This window comes from Helicoverpa zea, chromosome 28 (genome assembly GCF_022581195.2).
Source record: "Helicoverpa zea isolate HzStark_Cry1AcR chromosome 28, ilHelZeax1.1, whole genome shotgun sequence".
Lineage (NCBI taxonomy): Eukaryota > Metazoa > Arthropoda > Insecta > Lepidoptera > Noctuidae > Helicoverpa > Helicoverpa zea.
Genome location: NC_061479.1, coordinates 5405138 through 5425759, shown reverse-complemented (window position 1 = coordinate 5425759; position 20622 = coordinate 5405138). Strand labels below are relative to the sequence as shown.

The 20622-nt window shown below is 38.4% G+C and overlaps 1 protein-coding gene across 1 annotated transcript; it reads left to right on the top strand.

The window, feature by feature from the left end:
* The first annotated feature begins 736 nt into the window (after positions 1-736).
* On the top strand, positions 737-19458 carry LOC124643650 (lysosomal alpha-mannosidase-like). The gene is made up of 29 exons (XM_047182668.1): positions 737-829; positions 1553-1655; positions 2170-2251; positions 2581-2766; positions 3285-3409; positions 3738-3818; positions 4027-4163; positions 5460-5593; positions 6044-6164; positions 6628-6735; positions 7094-7196; positions 7609-7699; positions 7932-8022; positions 8802-8919; positions 9445-9602; positions 9986-10078; positions 10971-11138; positions 11673-11824; positions 12871-12992; positions 13521-13672; positions 14194-14320; positions 14734-14861; positions 15392-15513; positions 15829-15993; positions 16392-16486; positions 17057-17450; positions 18019-18380; positions 18694-18835; positions 19295-19458. The coding sequence occupies exons 1-29, from the start codon at positions 737-739 to the stop codon at positions 19443-19445; spliced, it is 4104 nt and encodes a 1367-aa protein (XP_047038624.1). The 3' UTR covers positions 19446-19458.
* The last annotated feature ends 1164 nt before the right edge of the window (positions 19459-20622 follow it).

Genomic DNA, 20622 nt, shown 5'->3' with positions numbered 1-20622 from the left:
GTAATTCAGTTTATCTGAAAATCATAGGATTTTTTTATGTTTATAATGTGACCTGAAAACCGTATCAAAATACAGTTCATAACTAAGAAATATTTTTCTGACGTAACATTATAAGGATTAAAAAATATTTTTATTAGCCTTTAATCTACATCAAGCAAATTAAAGAAAAGGTGAAGGTTGTGACGTATAAGGAAGTTCAGGAGTTGGCGCTAGATAGGTGTAAATGGAAGGAGCTGCACCGACAAGAGCTGGGCTCTTAAATTAATGATGATGATGATGATTAGCCTTTAGGGTAAAGGCTACGTAACTACTGAATTGATTTAAAAACTACTTCACTGTTAGGAAACTACACAATCCCCGGATGACTTAGGCTATATTTTATCAGGTAGTCGTATCAGTAGTTTCCACGGTTCACGGGTGAAAGTACGAGAAACAACCAGAGTTCAATAATCGGCCAAGTGTGAACATATCCTTACTGTAAACAGGCGTCTAATTTCAACAGTTGCAAGTACTTTCCCTCATGACCACAGTTTACTTCCATTTACCTTAGAAACACCACCTTTTGAACCACCAACCAACTTTTTTCAAAAAAACAGAGCAAAAAATACAACTCTTTCAAAAATAATCCAACTCTTTCGAAAAATAATACTAAAAATGATTTTAAAATAAATAATATTTGTTCGATTTTTAAATGTAGAATTAGGTTTTTGAAAAATAGTTTTGTTTTGTTAAAATAATGTTTTGTTTAATTCATTATGTGTTCATAATAGTTTTGTTGGAACTGAAAATTATTTCGTCTGTGAAGAGTAAAATTGAATGTGGTTATAAGGTATGTATTTTTTTTAATAGAACCTAAGTCTATTTGTAGCTTTTCACAATATGTTAAGACTGTTATGTAATCTATGGCTTAGGGAGGCAAATAATACTTTAAATTATAATATTAATTAAATCTTTATTTATTTATTTACTTTTAATACTGTCCTGTTAATTTAGTAGTCGCAAAGCGCGAAGGAGGTTCCCGGTTCGATTCACGGGTCGGGCCGAAATAGCTTTGTGGGTATCAGAAACTTTCGCATAGCAGCCTGGAGTCTGGACGTTGGTGGTTTTATAGTCCTATTTGCGCGTTATGGCCTCTTTTCATACTGAGAAGGAACGAGCGTAAATCATCACGCTTGCCCAAGGGGGTGATTTTGGATTGTAAAATCCAGGTTTCTTCAAGATGCTTTCCTTCACCTTAACTAAGTCGTTGTTGTCTAAGATACACTAAGAAAATACATTATGTAATAGGCGTCGTCTTTAAGTAAAAACCAAGTGTAAAAGAAGCGACTTTTCAGACGGTAGCAATAGGATTTGCTTTGCAACGGTATCTTCCTAGAAAGACAACATGATTCCGATACAAAAATACTTTTGAGAATTTTTCACTCTCAGACGCAGTCTCATGAAAATATAAATTGCTTCCTTCCCTCCTATCCCTTACTTGAAATCGAAACACTCTTACCTAATAACCTGATACTTTAACTTGACTGACTAATATTTAAAACATTTTCTTCAGCAATGCCCACAAACAAGAGATGGCGCCCTGAACGTTCACCTAATACCTCACTCACACATGGACGCCGGCTGGGTGAAGACCTTCGACGAATACTACTATGGAAGTAATCTTTATTTACCTTTATTTAGTGGTTTATGTATACAGTTACACAAACAGAACACAGACAAGAAGAAAAAATAAATAGAACAAATAGTACAACTAGTACCTTTGTTTCTAGCGGACTTCCCAAGAAGGCGGTTCTCAATTCTTGTTAGCGTCTTGTTGATACTTCAAGTAGCCAAGTGAAGAACTGCCTTTCAATGTGCTATACTGCCAGCTTGAAAGATTTTATAACGCTTATTTTAATTCATCGCCGAAACTTTTCCCAATTATGTTAGGATCAACTTACCGTCTGACTGGATGCAGCTGAGTACCAGTGTGCCACATAAAGCGACTACCTATCTCATCTCTTAACCCGACAACTCTCTACGCCTTGGTGAGACTGGTCGTCAGACTTTCTGGACTTTGGACCCGTACCGACTGCCAAAGATATTCAATAGACTGCTGGGACCCACTTCCACCCCAAACTAGAACATTTATTTACAAGATTATTCTTAAATTATGTTTTTTATTGACAGCTAAGACGTCAGTTAGCACGGCTAATGTACAGCTGATCTACCATTCCGTACTCTCCGAGTTACTACACGACAAGAGACGCAAGTAAGTCACTTCTTAAAGAAAGAAAATTCTTAAAAGGGTTTAGAAGCGGAACCATGCAGAAGAAAATTAAGAGCAGCATAATGGAACCTCCTAAGAATATAGCGTCGCCATGACTGTATTCAGGGGAAGACGAATGTCACTGGCTTCGCCCAAATGAGCTTTCTTCGGGATTTGTTAAACCAAAGTATTCTACGGATATGACGGCGACCAAAAATTATATTTGTGGTTCTATGTTTACCTGTTGTTATCGACTTTGTGAAAACTTATTAACACCAAAACACCAACCATTTTGATCTGCATCAGAATAACCACTAACCCATTTCTCCAAGGTTCACCTTCTCCGAGACAGCATACTTCTGGCGCTGGTGGAAAGAACAGCGGCCCACCACAAGGGCTACCTTCAGGTCACTGGTGCAGGAAGGCCGCGTGGAGTTCGCTGGCGGAGGATGGGTGCATAATGATGAGGCTACCCCGGATTATTTGCATATCATTGATCAGTATACTTGGGGGTTAAGGTGAGTTAGTAAAGACAGATTTTGTAAAAACTCCTTTAAGGAATTATTTTATTAACGGACTTACGGCCAATTACTGAGACTCCTCTCAATATTAAAGATTGCTCAATCATAAATTCTTTCTTTTCTTCAAACACTATTATAGGGTGTGTAAAAGGTTACACACCGTACCGTACAGGTGTCAGTACCGTCACAAGTAAGGACTTGTGACGGTACTGACAAGTTATCTGTATATCTAGCTATCGTATCGCCGTCAAATGGCTGGTTGGCTGGATGGTTATGGTTTGGTTATCGTTATAGTTAGTATCCGACCTACCCTAAGAACTTTGAGTACCTATTAGAGGGTACTAAGTACCCATAAGTCTTGTTTTTTTTTAGTTTTTAGCAACCTCTGCCAATAATAATTTTGCTAATAGTTTTGCTTTGAATGGATTACTCCAGTTATTTATTACTCTTCTTCAAAATTATAGAAAATATTTGTAATTACTACAATGTCAACTAAAGTTTCACTTCTATTTCAGAAAACTTAACGATACACTTGGACCCTGTGGCAAGCCGAAAGCAGCATGGCAGATAGACACATACGGACACACAAGAGAACAGGTCTCTTTGCTAGCTCAAATGGGATACGATGGTCTTTTCATAGGTAAGTAAGTCTTCTTTTTCATCTTCCTACCTTGTTCCAAAAGCATTAGTAGTCGGTGCAATTGTTTTACACAGCCATTCCTCTCTGACAGCCGTCATACTGGCACCCACTCCCTTTTTATGCAATTTTTAGGCATTAAATATATATTTTTGCCTTAATTCGCCTCTTCCTGTTTCTCTTACGCCTATCCATTCACATTCATACTTAAAACATAGGTAAGTAACTTTTTATATCTCTAGTATCTTATCTATAGTCCATATGTATTTTTTTTGGGAAGCGACTAATTTAGAAAAAAATGCACAGAAAATATCTTGTAATGTGCTTTCAGGTCGAGTAGACCACAAAGAGCGAGAGTCCATGATAGAAGAAGATAGAATGGAGTTCATGTGGAGAGGGTCCGATGTTTTAGGTAAGGTCTGGTGGCAAAAACGCTACTAAAATCTGAAAACTGAACTGAATTGAATGGCTTTGTATCTCAAAGGCTATTTCAAACAATCTTTTACATATTATTTGTTTTTAGTTAATGGTGGTACCTTAACTATACCTATATAGTTTGCTATAATCTGAGTAAAGAAGCCATCGTTAAATTGCTTGTTTAAAAACTTTTCACCTTCCAGGCAAAATGTCAGACATAATGACAAACACGTTGTTCAACCTGTACAACGCTCCCGATGGCTTCTGCTTCGATTTCCTCTGCAACGACGAGCCTATTATTGACGATCCGGACAATAAGGTCTACAATGCTGATAGACGAGTAAGTGCCTCATCATCATCACCATCATCTTCTCCATCTTCACCATTTTCTTCATCTTCTTCATCTTCTTCATCTTCTTCATCTTCTTCATCTTCTTCATCTTTTTCATCTTCATCATAATCATCATAAACATCTTCATCATCATCATCAGCCTTTGAATTGTCCCACTGCTGGGCTGCGCTACTGACGGCTTCTGTTTCGATTTCCTCTGCAACGACGAGCCTATTATTGACGATCCGGACAATAAGGTCTACAATGCTGATAGACGAGTAAGTGCCTCATCATCATCACCATCATCTTCTCCATCTTCTCCATTTCCTTCATCTTTTTCATCTTCTTCATCATAATCATCATAAACATCTTCATCATCATCATCAGCCTTTGAATTGTCCCACTGCTGGGCTGCGCTACTGACGACGGCTTCTGTTTCGATTTCCTCTGCAACGACGAGCCTATTATTGACGATCCGGACAATAAGGTCTACAATGCTGATAGACGAGTAAGTGCCTCATCATCATCACCATCATCTTCTCCATCTTCTCCATTTTCTTCATCTTTTTCATCTTCTTCATCATAATCATCATGAACATCTTCATCATCATCATCAGCCTTTGAATTGTTCCACTGCTGGGCTGCGCTACTGACGGCTTCTGTTTCGATTTCCTCTGCAACGACGAGCCTATTATTGACGATCCGGACAATAAGGTCTACAATGCTGATAGACGAGTCAGTACTTCATCATCAGTCTTAAGTACTTTATTCACCATCATCATCAGCCTTTTTATCATCCTGGTTGTGGGCACAGGCCTATCTACGTGGAGAAGGATCGAGTGTTAATTGCCACGTGTGCTAAAGGCAGATTGGTGATTTTAAACTTTAAAGACCAGATTTCCTGAAAGTGTTTTCCTTCACCTTTACTTATCCAAGATATACTTAGTAGAAAGTACGTTACATTGGTATCCTGACCTCGAATCAAACCCATATATTTGAGAGCCTGGCTTTAACTACAAGGCCACCATGACTTTTTGAGGAAATCATCATTGTTTCACCATGTTGCTCTTATGTATTCTTGCAATTAAAAAACTCCAAAATGTTCCGAAATCTTTCGCGAAATACGGAGGAGGTAATCATGACAAGATAGTCAGCCATCCACAGACCCACAATGACGAGCGTTTAAACGCCTTAAAATCATTCGACCGGTGCTACTTTTACTATAACTTCGCAGAAGATTTATCGATTGAATTTCTATCAATAATTCTAAAAATGCTCTGCTAAACAAAACTTCTCCATTCCCAGGTAAACGACTTCATATCCCAGATAGAGAGACAAGCTAAGTACTACGACCACGACAACATCATGGTGACCATGGGGGGAGACTTCACCTACCAGAGCGCCGCCAACTGGTTCATGAACATGGATAAACTTATCAAGTAACACATTTTTATCATCAATATATTCCCAAGCAGTTTCTCGCGGTTTTAGCTGCGTCCCGGGAAAAGTTCCGGGATTTCATAAGTCCTGAAAATGTTATTTTTATAAAATTTTAAACTTAGGAGCTTACAATTTCCTGAGGAAAAATTGCGTAATTAACTTGGATTTATAAGCCTGTAACACCCGGGAATAGTGAAGCTTTGTGCGCCCGTGCATGAACACACGCTAGCAAAAGATTTGCCCCAACGCACGCATATTTGGTTCGCAATCAAAAGTTGCCCGAACAATTTCTGTGGAAACTTGCATTTAGAAGAAAAGCTCGTACTACTTTTGCCCACATTAATCGAACTATTTTCTTTCGAAATTGAACGCGAAAATTCATAGTAATCAACAGTTTTATGCTGTCTGTAAACTTGGGCCATAAAAGGATAAATTTTATTACTTTTCAGCCACGTGAACACACATCCAGCGAACTTGTCCGACATCAACATATTCTACTCGACACCATCTTGCTACCTGAAAGCTATCTATCTATATGGAAGGAGAGATAAAGCTGTTTATACTGAAAAGGTAATATTTGGAATATTTTCTAAAGAATAAACTGCTATACGTACCGTCAGTTGCCGTACGGTAAAAGTCGTGGTGGCCTAGTGGGTAAAGAACCATCCTCTCAAGTATGAGTGCGTGGGTTCCAGTTCAGGCAAGTACCAATGCAACTTTTCTAAGTTTGTATGTACGTTCTAAGTATATCTCAGACACCATTGACTGTGTTTCTGAGCGAACGTTAAACTGTAGATCCCGGCTGTTATTTAACATTTTTGGCAGTCGTTACGGTTAGGCAAAAGCCAGTAAGCCTGACACCAGTCTTACCTAGGATTATTGGGTTGCGGAGGTCTGATAGGGGGATGATGATGGAGGTCTGATAGGCAGCTTAGTAGCTATATGTGGCACACTGGTACAGTTAGACTAGAAGCCAACCGCAACATAGTAGGGTAAAGGCTAGGCAGATGGTATAATTTGTAATATTTTACAGGGAGACCAGCTGCCCTATGGCAGTGACTCCCTAACGTACTGGACTGGGTACTACACATCCAGACCTAGCCTGAAGTACTTTGCGAGAAGAGCCCATGTCTTTCTGCAAGTAAGTAAAATATAAAATAACAGAGGATGACTTTTATTATGCACTTACCCAGAAGTATATGAAGAACTTCGGTTTTTTTTTTTTAATTTGTCCTATAATTTCCACCTTTATAACATCCAGTAGACTTAAGAAAACTCTGATTCTCATAGCTTATTAAACCTACAGGACACAAAATAATATGCGTAAGAATTTGCATAGCCATTCAACGTTGCAAAGTAGACAGCCTTTTGGGCACAAACAATCCCCGGTGACAGACTGACGTTTTTCATATACATGTATATATTTTTTTTATTTGTTAAGTTTTTATAGTTGTCAATTTAATATAATTTCGTTATTTATTCTTATAATATACTTCTAGGTAGTGAAACAGATGACAGTGATTGCTCGGCTTGGAGATTCGTATGAACTGCATCTCTTGAGGCACGCTGTGAGCCTAGTACTCCATCATGATGCTATTACAGGTACCCTACATAGCAATATAATTATACTTACAATAGGTTACACCCGTTCCGTGGGAACTACTCCGCACAAAGGGAGTAAGAGTAGTCTTCCGACAAAACTACTAAATCAATCTTGTAGATTCTAAGCTTAGAGCGTTCAAGCAAAGAAAGCATTAAAAAATAACTCTTCAGCTTTATAATATTAGAAAGGATTTAGTCCCCTACACTGCAGACTAAACTTTCAACCAATAGTTAGCCCGATGGTTGGTTGCCTAACTTGCCTTACTGATTTAAGAGTCCAATCAAATCGTGGATCATATTATTAGCCAACAATAAGTTTGCGGTTTGAATTTGAAAAATTGTTGGTTTCTTAATCATCTAAATACAGCTTAGAATAAAGTAAGTCGTAAGTTAATCATAAAAAAATTTACAGGGACGAGTCAACAACACGTCACGTCCGATTTTGTACGAATCTTGAGCGAAGCCATCGACGCGTGTACTAAAAAGGTGTCAAATTTACTCAGGTATGTTCTAACGAAAATCAGGAATTTACTTCCAAAGAATTCGAAGTAAATTCATCTTCCCATCTTTCATCTTTATATGTTCTTATATATAAGAGTTTTACATGTTAAATTGGGGGGTCCCGGCTGAACCAGTCTTATCAAGAGGTATTAGGTTGCTAGGCATAGTATTGTTACTTGAGTGAGTTAGACAGTTGCACCATGTTAAATGATGATGAGCTTGTTCTTTTCGCAGTTACCTGACTCCCACGTGGGGAGGAAGTCGCCGAACCAAGAATAACCAGCAGTTTGTGATATGCCATCAACTCAACATGAGCCAGTGCAGGGTAAGATTTCTTAAGCCCCCGCATTCTGCAGACTAAAGTGTCTGCCAATAGTTGGGCAGACTGTAGGCCGATACTTTATTTTATCTTTCACCTACATTACAGTCGTTCCCAATATTCTATGCATCTGAGTGCCTAGTGCGAGTTTTGCAAGTTAATTTTTTCGATGCGAAGATTATCATACCATTGAATCACGTAGCACTTATCTTAGAATTGTGTATTTAATAAAGACTGTCATCAGTACTTGGTCGTATTACACCTGAGCTCACTTTTGCGAGTGTAATCATTAATAACGGGCAAAATGAAAGAAGAAGTAATACCTAAATAATGTGACGTAGCATACGACTCTTTATTTCAATAGACTTATAATTACGTATCGAGTTGCGAAAGCTGTCAAAACTCGGAATCAGCACTCTGTTGATTTGCTTAATGGGCTAATGTCAAAATACATTATCTAGTCAACAAATCCGAATATTGGGAATAGCCTTTTGTCGGTATGATACTGGTTTGGAACTCATTTTTATAAACTGCGCACTACCTGTTTTGCAGGGGGGCCTTACACCTTTTTCTCTCAATTTTTTTTTTAACCGTTATCCTGTTATAATTAAATTAAAAATCAAAAATGCCTTTATTTTCAGGCTGCAATTTCATCTTAATTAAAAGCCAATGGATCAAAAGCAATAAAGTAACTTATTTTGGCCATTAATCCTTTTTGAAAATTATTTTTTTATCCTAAACATCGAGCTGGACACACCACCTAACTACATGTTTTTGATTTCTAGTTCACAGAAAACCAAGAATCCATGTTACTACTGGTTTACAACCCTCTAAGCGTGAAGACTTACCACCACGTGCGTCTGCCTGCCATAGCTCTTCACTATACCATCAGAGATTTCAATGGTAATACCACCTACCACTACTATTTCTCCACCACTTAATAGCAGACACGTAGAAAAAGTCGAAGCGTTAAGTCCGCCGTTGTACAATATGCAAAACATTTTGAGTAAATAAGCAAAAGGTATCCATAATCATCGGCCTTTTGCCAACTATGTTGGGGTCAGCTTCCAGTCTGACCAGATGCAGCTAAGTACTACGTAGAGTGACTCCCGATAGTATCCCGATAGGTCAGGCCGGGAATTGGTGACCATCTTTGTCATGACGAGTTCCCCCGTTTTTCGAGAGGTATGTCAAATTGGCTGGTCCCGACGGTCATTTGAACATCTTTGGCAGTCGTTATGAGTAGCCAGAAGTCACGAACTTGATAAAAGACTAGGCAGATGATGACGATATATCTCTAGTTTCATGTAAAGGTACCCTTGTAAAGTGTTTTCTATGAGCCTGATATTCTGGTGATAAAACAAACACAAATTCAATATCACCGGCATAAAATATGTATAATGATTTGATGCTTTCTTCAACCTTCAGATGAGGAAGTGGAATACCAGCTAGTGCCCCTCCCAGCAGCCATTATCAACCTCCCCGGCAGATCCTCTACAGCCATCCAGGAGTTGTGCTTCGAAGCCGAGAACATACCTCCACTTGGGTTCACTGCATATTATATTGCACCCGTTCGAGATCAATTGGTGAGATATATACTTTACATCGTTACTAGTAATGGCATCCTAGCTGATTATCGGCTACGGCGGCTGTTCTCGTATAAGGAGACCAGCCAACTGCGCAGGACATACATATTATAGAGCACAAGCATTTGCTTGGACACACGTGTATTCACTATTCTCTTGTTCTCATAACCCGACGGAAACAACTGGTACTTTATGTATACAGATGTTTACAAGTTATGTTATGTATACAAGTTTTCATTTATTTATATTCACCGAGGTTTTTTCTTGCAGATAGAGCATTTCGTGAAGAAGATTTGGTTCATTAAATGGATAAAAATACAGATAATCAAGAACATTATTATTTTGATATGTTGATCATTGTAACTGAAATGTTTTTGTTACAGGAAGAAAACGAGTTCGCGAAGAAATTTTCAAAATCGAACCCTCCTGGGAAAGCTGAAGCCGAACAAGAAATAATTCCTTTCATATCTAATGAGGTAAGAACTTGGACCCTTGTATGAAATCGCGAAATAATTCTCACTCTACCGATTAATATGATATAATATGGTGTCTAAACAGTCCCAAGGAGTTTCGAATTTCACCTGTTTAGATAGACCGCGAAGCCCCTGAGAAGTATGTGAAAGACAGGACATAATAAAATAACTCATGAGATCTCTACTGTCTTAAAAGTACCACTTACTAACGTTTATGACATGGAATAAATTTTTTAAACCAGAACGGATAGGGTACCAAAATAGTTCTTCATGTAAAAGGGGATTGTGTCGCGAAAAAGGTTGAAAATCGCTCATTTATGTACTTCAATCTTTCTTTCGTATCAACGTAAATCTTTCTGACGTAGGTATATTCAATGACCGTAACCCTACGTAAGTTAAAACAAATGAAGGAACTGCTTTCAGGGAACGTGTAATCTGAAACAACGTATAATCAAACAAATTAATGGTTCTTACATTTACGTACGTGTCGAGAAATCAGTTGATGCTTATGAGAAAACAATAACAGAAAAATAATCCTATGTTTTGTCTTCTGTATGTCTCAAATCAGACATATAGCTGTAAATAGTTCTAAGATCTAAAATGTAAAAAAAAATGTACCTAATAAAGTATCTATCTGTCTATCATATGTTTTACATCTGTTTTGGGCGCGATTCCCGGTAACAGCAATTCGTATGAGTTTTGTAATTCTTAACTACCTAATTTTAATTACTCTTTTCTTATTTTTGTTTGTTTGTTAAGTTTACATAATGTGATGTAAGTTAAATCAAAATAGTTATGTAAGCCAAACCGAATTTATTGTGCAGCAAAATCCGGTGGGAAAAAAATTCAATTCCTCAAAAAGACCATTTATTTCAAATTCTTCTTAACATTACAGTACCTGAAAGTAACAGTAGAAAAAACTACCGGACTCCTGGAATCTATCCAGCACGTGGACGGGGTCAGGGTGGATATATCGCAGAACTTCTTCTACTATGCTCAAGGTCAGCAGACTCTGCAGTCTGGCGCCTACAGCTTCCGACCTGATCGGCAGAGGCCTACACCTGTGAGTGACCTTGGAATTTTTATGACTTGTAATTAATTTATTTGGGGCTGTGAGATTGTCCAAAAGAGTTACTGCGGCCCTGTTATGTAAAGAGCTTAAGGAGGAACAAAATGGGTTTAGGCAGTAAAAGTATGAAACTCCCTCACGCTGCACCCACAGGGTGCAATTTGATGATTCCCTTTAAAAAGGATGTTGAAATGATAACATTCTTAGATCAAAATCCTGGATGACAGGAAATGAAATGCAGCTCATTACACAGAGCATATGTATAAAAAGATTAAATATATGATCAATGTTATAGCAATCGCATTTAGGATGAGCAGTAGCATCTCCGAACCTTAAAAATATCCAACACTGCGCTCACCAATACATACCTATGCCCAGCGCGGTGAATATGATAATTGTCCAGCTTGTGAGAGCTAGCAGTCCAGCAGAGGACGTTTTTAGGCTGTGACTACGATGACTAAGACTAATTGTTTATATCAATCATAAGCTGGATTTTCCAAACCTTACCAAAACGACCTCATGTTCCAGGTGACAGACAAAGTAACCTACAACACCATCCGAGGGTCGTTAGTGAAGGAGATCAGGCAGCGGTTCAGCGACTGGATCACGCAGATCATCAGACTGTACCGTGGTGAGGAGTTCGTGGAACTCGAGTGGGTCGTTGGACCTATACCTATTGGGTAAGTATGTGAGGATGCAGGATACCAGAGCTTTTGTGATAGGATCAGTAATATCATCCAGCTGTAACGTAACTATTAGTTCTAGCTGGAGTGGGTCGTTGGACCTATTGGATCAGTGGTAAAATTCAACGTATGTAAAGATACAGAAAAGCAGTGATTTGGTGATTGGATCAGTAATATTATCCAGCTGTACCATAGTGAGGAGTTCTAACTTGAGTGGGCCGTTGGACCTATTGCTATTGGGTAAGTGGTGAAGTTCGAAGGGTGTTAGGTTACAGGATAGCAGTGACTGGGTCACTCAAACCATCAGGCTGTAGTGTGGTAAGGAGATTGAACAGCATAAGTAGGCCAATAGACTAATGTCTATTGGGTTTGGAAATGTTAGAAGTATGGAGGGTTGGCAGCGCTTCAGCGACTGGATTACGCAGATCATCAGGCTGTACCGTGGTGAAGTGTTCATGGAACCCGAGTGGGTCGTTGGACCTATACCTATTGGGTAAGTGGTAAAGTCCGACATATGTGAGGATAGAGAAATATCAGCCAGCTGTATCGTTGTGAGGAGTTCTAGCTTAAGTGAGTCAACGGCCCGATTCCTATTGGTAAAGGTCGAAGTTATATTTAATTTGGTAACTGGATCAGTAAAACCATCCAGCTGTAACGTAATGAGGAGTTCTAGCTCAAATGGGTCATTGCACCAATATCAAGAAGGGTGAGTTACAGAATACCAGTACTTTGGTAACTGGATCACTCAAACCATCAGGCTGTAGTGTGGTTAGGAGTTTTAACAGCAAAAGTACGCCAATGGACTAATACCTATTGGTTGAGTGGTAAAGATAGACGTACCTATATAATGTAGCTCATTGGTCTAGTAGTCACAGGATTTTGGTTTGATTCCCGGATGAGGGTTAAATCGCTTTGTCGATTTGAATAAACTTTTCATTATGATGGTCACTCATGATGTTAATTATACAGATTGGGCAAGAGATAAGAAGAACGTGATATTCCACCTATTCCTAAGAAGTTTAACTTATATACTTCTTCTGCAGCACGGACCTGGGCAAGGAGGTGGTGAGCATGCTATCCACGAACATCAGCAGTAATGGAGAGTTCTTCACCGACTCCAACTCGCGGCAGATGATGAGGAGGACCTGCTGGAATGAGACTGCTAGTAAGTTAACATAACTTGGGTTTAAGACTTAATTTATTAGCGGTTTTCGTGGGGAACTTCTTCCCATACGCAGATTAAATATTAATAATAATAAGATTTTTGTGTGTGTGATGGATGTGTGAATAGTCAGTGGCTGTAAGTGTATGTCATTCGGAGATAGTGTGTCTTCTCAGCAGTGAAAGAATTTTGCAAATCGGTTCAGTTATGGAACCTATAGAAACCAAACCAAAACCAAAAACTAAGCGTGACAAATACTATACTGAAAACCGCATCAAAATCAGTCCAGCCAAACGTGATATAATCGCACACAAACATGTATACAAACATACATCTGAGAACCACACTTTTTTTAAGTCGGTGAAAATTATCAAGGATGGCCATGGCCATGAGGTTTTTAACCCCGGATATACTAAGTAGATCCTACAGGATGCGGATGGAACCACTAACAGACACCCGTAATTTAAAAGACCTACAACCCTTTCTTTTAATTTCAAGGTCAACATACTAACCACATTCTTCCTCCCCAAGGTCAACAGCAAAAGAAGCCAGTAGCAGCTTGCTATTATCCCGTGACTTCTCGCATATGTATTCACTCGATGAACACCAGTATAGAGATGTGTGTGCTGGTGGATAGAACTCAAGGCGGAACTTCGTATAACGATGGAGAGATGGAGCTTATGGTATGGAAATTTCCTTATTTAGTTATTCATGTGTACCTACAAAAGTTTTCTTTGTATCATTTAGGTAACTCACAATTTTGCGCTAACCCAAGGGTAAGTAACAGCCGCGTTGATCTCTCGATCATAAGCTTAAGCAACGTTAAAATGAACCATCTTGTCATGTCGAATTCCTCTGTGTTTTAGAAGACGTTTGATGATCCCAGCAGTCATTTCAACATTTTTGACAGCTTTTTCTAACTACGTTGGTTATTAGCTATAGAGGAAACGATGCAGCTCAGTTATAGCAGTGTGCCCCATGGAGCAATTGCCTATCTGACCTCCTTAACCCAGTCACTAGGCAAACCGGTACCCCTTGGTAAGTCTGGTTGTCAGACTTTCGGGGTTCTGAATACCCGTAACAACTGCCAAAGTAATTCAATTGACAGCAGGATCCCACCAATTTAACGTGCCTTTCGAAACACGGAGATTTTAAAGCTACTCAATCGCCGAAAATATCAGCTTTATCACGTCTTTTTGTTCAGGTTCATAGAAGATTACTGACTGATGATGGCTTCGGGCTTGAGGAGACGTTGAATGAAGAAGCTTATGGCGTAGGCCTGGTCGTCAAAGGAAAGCATAGGATTCTGTTTGGCAATTATAGGCAAGAGGGTAAGTAGATTAATTCCTAATTAGACCTACTATACGGGCAACGATCCTGGCTACTTTTGAATGTGGTAATTAAGCTTAGTTCAGCACTAATATGTGGGTAAGGGCTACCTACATATTCTTTACACTAATATTACAAAAAGATTAAGTGCAAGGTTGTTGTGCAAGGGATAAACTCTGGAGCTACTGAACTTATTTTGAAAATGCTTTTACCAATAAAAAGCCACATTATTGGCTAACCCTAATATAGGGCAAAGTATCCTCGGAATGCTGGCGAAACCACGAGAAACAGCTTTGCAGCGATAAAGGGATAGTCAAAATGCTTACAATTTTCTAGTTTATAAAAGCATTTTTCTACTTTTTCATTTTACAGAGTTTTCTTTTCTAGATAGGTATTATATACCTTCGATTTTCAGTGGACGACCAAACCTTCTCGGAGCGGATGTCCCTCTTCTCAAGGAAATGGCAGTACGAACCGTGGCTGTTCCTCACTTCTGGAGAGAAGGTCAACAGGAGGAAGTGGCAGAATGTCAGGAATAAGAGAGTAAGATGTTTTTGAAATGGTTTTGTCAAATATGGAATTCTACTAGGTAGGTTTGTTGCTGGGAGAAGTAAAAGGGTTTAGAAGAAGATTCAGATGATTGTGATGATGAGAAATTTTGTCAAATATTAGTTATTTGGGTTTATAATTAGGGGAAATAATTTTTGGTAGTATGTACCTATATTCAAGATAGGTATTATCTACCTAGCCTTGAACCAGCTATGTTGAAGATGCAGCTGAATACCAGTGGTTTACAGGAAGCTACTGCCTATCTGATCTTCTCAGCTCAGGATCACCTGGACAATCTAATATGCATCGGTAAAAATGGTTGTTACATTTTCTGGCTTCTAACTACCCGAAACGACTGCCAAAGATGTTCAAATGACAGCTCATTATGCTGAAAACTGAAACTATGAACTTAAAAATGTGAATCATTAATTATGGCATATCTTCTAAAGGTTCCTCAAATCTATAGATAGACATGTGTTGCTGGGGCGGGCGATCTGAATGTAAACTAACCCTCTTAATAAAAGTTTTCAGTATTGAAGCTGCACGGTCTACCTCGCCACATTCACGTTCTGACCTTGGAGCCGTGGAAGGCAGGCACGGTGCTGCTCAGACTTGAGAATACGCTGGAAAATCCTATAAGAGGTATGTACGTAATTTTTGCCAAAATTACTCTCAGTTCATTACAAATAAGGTTCAGATTCTAATAGTCATAATTATACATTACCTGCCTCTTGTGCGCTGGACACACTTGCTCGTACTCACCGCGCTGGGCATGCACATTGGTGAGCGCAGTGTGAGACATCACACTTTATTTTTATGTATTGGCCCTTTGTATTCCCCAAATACTCCCTTATGTACTCCCTCATAAACTTTCGTATTGTACTTCTACTATACTCATCCTATGTCCTTGCCTATTTTAGGCCTACTTTAAATGACTTTTTATCTTCACAGAACGCTACAGAAATGACAAGAACGATGGCCCAGAAGATTACAATACGAAACCCACACATATAACAGTGGAATTGAAGAAGATTTTTCTACAAATGAACATTAAAATGGTGCGGGAAACCACGTTAGCTGCTAACCAGTGGTTAGATGATGCGAGGCAAATGGATTGGAGTACCAGGTAGGTTGGAAATTGAACTTTATTTATACGTGTTAAGGGTTATTTTTTATTGTACTTAATGGGTACCAGGTGATGTTGGAAATTGGACTTTAGTCATACGTGTTAAGGGCTATTTTGTATTGTAGTGGGATATTGCAACGTTCAATTTATTAGCGTCTACTTATATTGATTGATTATTAGGTTTTTTTTTTAAATTGTTGGTACTAATAGAATAAAGAACAAACATTTGTGTGTTCTATTGTACCCTGAAGGCTCCGATACCACTAAACCTAATGAAAAAAAAGACTGCTTGGGAATAGTCAATATTTTAATATTTTGTCCGGGAAGATTTTTTTCCGGAAAGCAGGTAAAGCCATAGGAAATAGGCAATTTTCTTATATATTTATTTTTGTCACCAGATATGTATACAGCGGAGCTGATGATGGAATTCTACCTGAAGATGCAGAAGAAGGTGATGAGAAACCTATCAAAACCGGTGAAAATAAGGAATCAGGTACTCTAAAAATATTTGATTATGACGAATTAAGAACAAAGTAACTATATATTTGCACAGAATACCGAATAGGTATGTATGGAAAAAACGTCTAAAATATGACTTCAAAAACGGTCGGTGACCCGCATCCCGAGAGAACAACTTCACGCAGCCGGTTAATGAGTAGGATATGTCCACTCTCAGACTCCAGGCTAGCTATGTACTTAATTTCATTTAAATCGATTCAGCTACCTCTAGCAAACAGTAACACATTGCGTGCGAACATTTGCTAAAATGTCCGCGACACTGCAACCGCCGTGTGCGAACACATGCTAGCTGTGGACTCACGGTGTCTCGAATATAGAAGGAAGAAAGATTATTTATTGACACAGCACAAGACATATAAACACATAGAATTACAAATACAAAAATGACAAAAGGTTGCGCCAAATAGGTCCAATTCAGCATTATGCTAGACAGCTAGTTTCTGACGCTGGTTTTCAACTGGACCTTTGAGGAGTTACAATAACATATTTGCTCGCCCCTATTTTATGTAATTTCGCCATAAGAATGTAAATGCTTATTTTTCAGGCCACTATTCCGAAGAAGATCCCGATTACACGCGAAGAAAATACATCCGACCCCGTTTCTCCGACAAATCGCGATCCAAAATCAAAATGCCGATTTACGCCGACTATGACCGACGCAAGCGATCTGTTAACGTCACTGGAAATATCATGGAGAACACTATTAACGATACTTCCCTTGATGACATTAGAATGAACGAAACTACAGAAACACCAATTAATGATACTACAACAGCAGTTACGTTAAAACCAGAAATTAATGAAACAACAAAATTCTCTGAGCCTTTCAAATTTTTCGCGACTCAAAAGACCCCAAAAATGAGTTTTTTGAGCCGAATGAAGCCGAGTAAATTGGTACCTGATTGGGGAGCAGAGACTGAGGAGATAGTGTCTTCTGAAGAAGATTTCTCTTCTAATTTGAAGAAGAGATCGCCTCGCAGAAGGAAGGGTAAGGGTTTCAAGAGGAGAAGTCCTGAGGGTAAAAAGCATACTTTTTAATAGTCCAGTCTCTTCAACTCAGATCCTAAACTTAGCTGGTAGTCCAGGTCCATTCGATTAATGGTGTCCAAGATATTCTTAAAATATCTAAATAAGATAAATATCTAATATATCATATAACGTAGAATGTACTTTTATTTTTACTTGACTTGGAATGGAACCCATATTCCATACTTTACACTCTTAACTCACATTTTACACCATGAGTAAGATCCTTATTCAAATCATTTATTTTTCAAAGAATGTGAATACAAAATAGGATGTTAACATTTTAAATAGCAGTTCTAACATATTAACAATGATTAGTACGAAACGGCTAACTTCTGACCTCCGAAACCCAAACATAGAGCAATATTATTTTGATTTTCTCCGCGTAGTTCTTGCAGTGACCTAAACCGTGGACATTTTTAATGTCAGAAACACAATTTTTTAAATGCCCTATCCATTATTTTCAGACCCATCTATCATAGATGACTCAGACGATGGCATAACGAAGTCAATCTACGAAATGTACTACAAACACCGTCCAAGAGCCCAATACAGGACATTCCAGAAGAGTTCAGAAGAAGACATGCAGAAGATTAGAAAGAAGAAGAAGTCGAGAAGAATGAGAGATAAGAATGACTATGATTATGAGGAAGCTACTACTAGGAAGTATTTTAGGGCTAAAAATAGAAGGGTAAAGAGTAGGGGTTTGGCAGCCGATATGCCTTTCTTTATCACTGATGGGAGAAGGCATAATAATAAGGGAGATAGAGAGTATCTTGTGGATGATGGCAGAAGAATACGGGATAAGACTTTGAATGAAAATGATGGACATATTATTAAAGGTATTTTTTTTAAGAAATAATTTTCACGATACTGCTCGTAAATGTTAAGCAGGGTTTTCAACAAGTAACTTTGGATACCCAGTGGGACGTTATACTTTTTATGTACTCCCTTATAAAATCTTTTATGTACGAGTACTGCCTATGTGTACTCCTTTATGTACTCCACTTATTTATTCACTTATAAACTCCCCCTCTTAACCCCTTTGCACTCACTCTCCTATGCTTAAGTACTCCATCAAGCCATGTGGCTTTTACTTAGCCACGAGCTCCTCAATAACTAAAATAAGTTGACTGATTACCCATATTTTTTCAGAAGTAACTTTGAAATCATCACCAAACCGTTTGAGGAAAAGGAAAGACAGCAGTGGCGTAGAACTCCAAGACTATTCTGAAGAAGAAGAGATTGATATTGAGAGGGAGAGTGATAGGAGAACTGAGAATAGCAGGAGGAAGAGGTAAGAGTTTTTTGGAGAAGATTTATCAAACACTAGCTGTTTTGGTTTCACACGCGTAATGTGGGAACTACCTACTTCCTGTGTTCGGATGGAGATAAGTCTGTTTTCTGGATTCAAGTGGGGAGATTTGCATACCAATATTCAGGCAAATAGGTTCAGTTATTCTTGATTTGTAAACAGTGTAAATATCACGACTTTTTAAAATACTTTTAGAAGAGTAGTTTCCTCAAAAACTTATTCATAAGAAGATAAAAGGTAGCCTTTATTATTATGTTATTCTGATATGCAATACCTGAGGCTATCAGGTTTCATGAAAATCCATCCAGTAGTTTTAGCGTGATGAATTACAAAAAGTGAACCCTCACAAAATCGCTAGATAGACCACTATCCTAACCGCCTGTTATTTCTACAATCATATCTACCAACATATCAAGATAATATAACCTATTTCTTCCTCAGAACCTTACCAAAAGACGACGAGCCGCCCGCAGCAGACACGGGCACATCAGAACCGGTAGACGATGTGGATTATGTCATAACACTAAGACCTACTCAAATAAGAACTTTTGTTATATGGTTTGAGAATAATAGGAAGAATTATAATACTTAAGTTTGATATAATCATCGGCACGAATTTTGAGCGCTGACCTTCACCTGCGCAGAAGTAATATATTGGGTCACTTTGTGGTATGAAGTGAGGAGCGGGGGCGGGCTAAAGCGGTGATTGGCCCGCAGCGCATCGCGTCATAGCCGTCACTCGGGATTGGTTCTTTGCTAATAAATCACTTCTGCGCAGATGAAAGTTAACGCTCAAGATTCGTGCCGATAACTATAGAAATAAGTATTTTAAGATGATTAAGTTAGTATAAGCAGAGTCAATATCACGGAAGAAGGATAAATAGCGGAGATACCATACGGAAGATAGATCAATAGCTTTATAGGTCATGCAACATGTGGTAAGCGTCATCAGTTACTAGAACCAATGAGACATTCGGGTCCTTGTCATTGGCGACGCTACTTTCTTAGTTAACTTTGCGTTATGACATCTCCGCTAGTCATTTTGTTCTCCGTGGTCAATATCATTATCCTCCTGTCCTTTGTCCAAATTTTATTTGTGTTCGGCGCAGCATGTTTTCTTCTTCCATACTCTTCTATCCGCCGTCATCTCACAAGTAACATTCTTTCTAGACATATCGACTTTCACACAATTGGTCTATTGTTTCTTTGGTCGTCCCAGTCCCCTTTTTCTGTATCCATACTAATACATATATAACCTATCTCAAACATGATTAATAGTAACAGTTTTTTTTTTCAATATTAGCCAATTTTGGCACGCATTAAGCTCTGTTTTTCTATGTACGTCACATTCAGCATTTAAATAAACCTGCCTAGCAGTTCCCAATGTCGTCGTTTGAATTTATAGCTGCCAATTATTTGATAGATGGTAAAAATCTGTCGGTATGATTTAAATCGTATTTTTTTGCGACTAGCTGTCAATTGTTATCTGTGATGTTGCTCTGAAAATCCGCTGGTGAAAACTGTAACTATGTACAGAAATATAAAGTAAATTGTCTTAAAGTTTTTGATGTTGAAGTTATTTTGATAAAAAGTGTCAATTTTGCAATATGGCATTATCTGTCTCACTATATTTGATGCCTTTATAAAGTGCTTGCTACATATTGTGTTTGTTCCAAAATTTTAGTCAGTAGCTCAAGCTCATGACTAGACTATCTATATTTTGGAAAACACAAAATAAACCTACTTCTTATCAGTTACTTATTTTATTT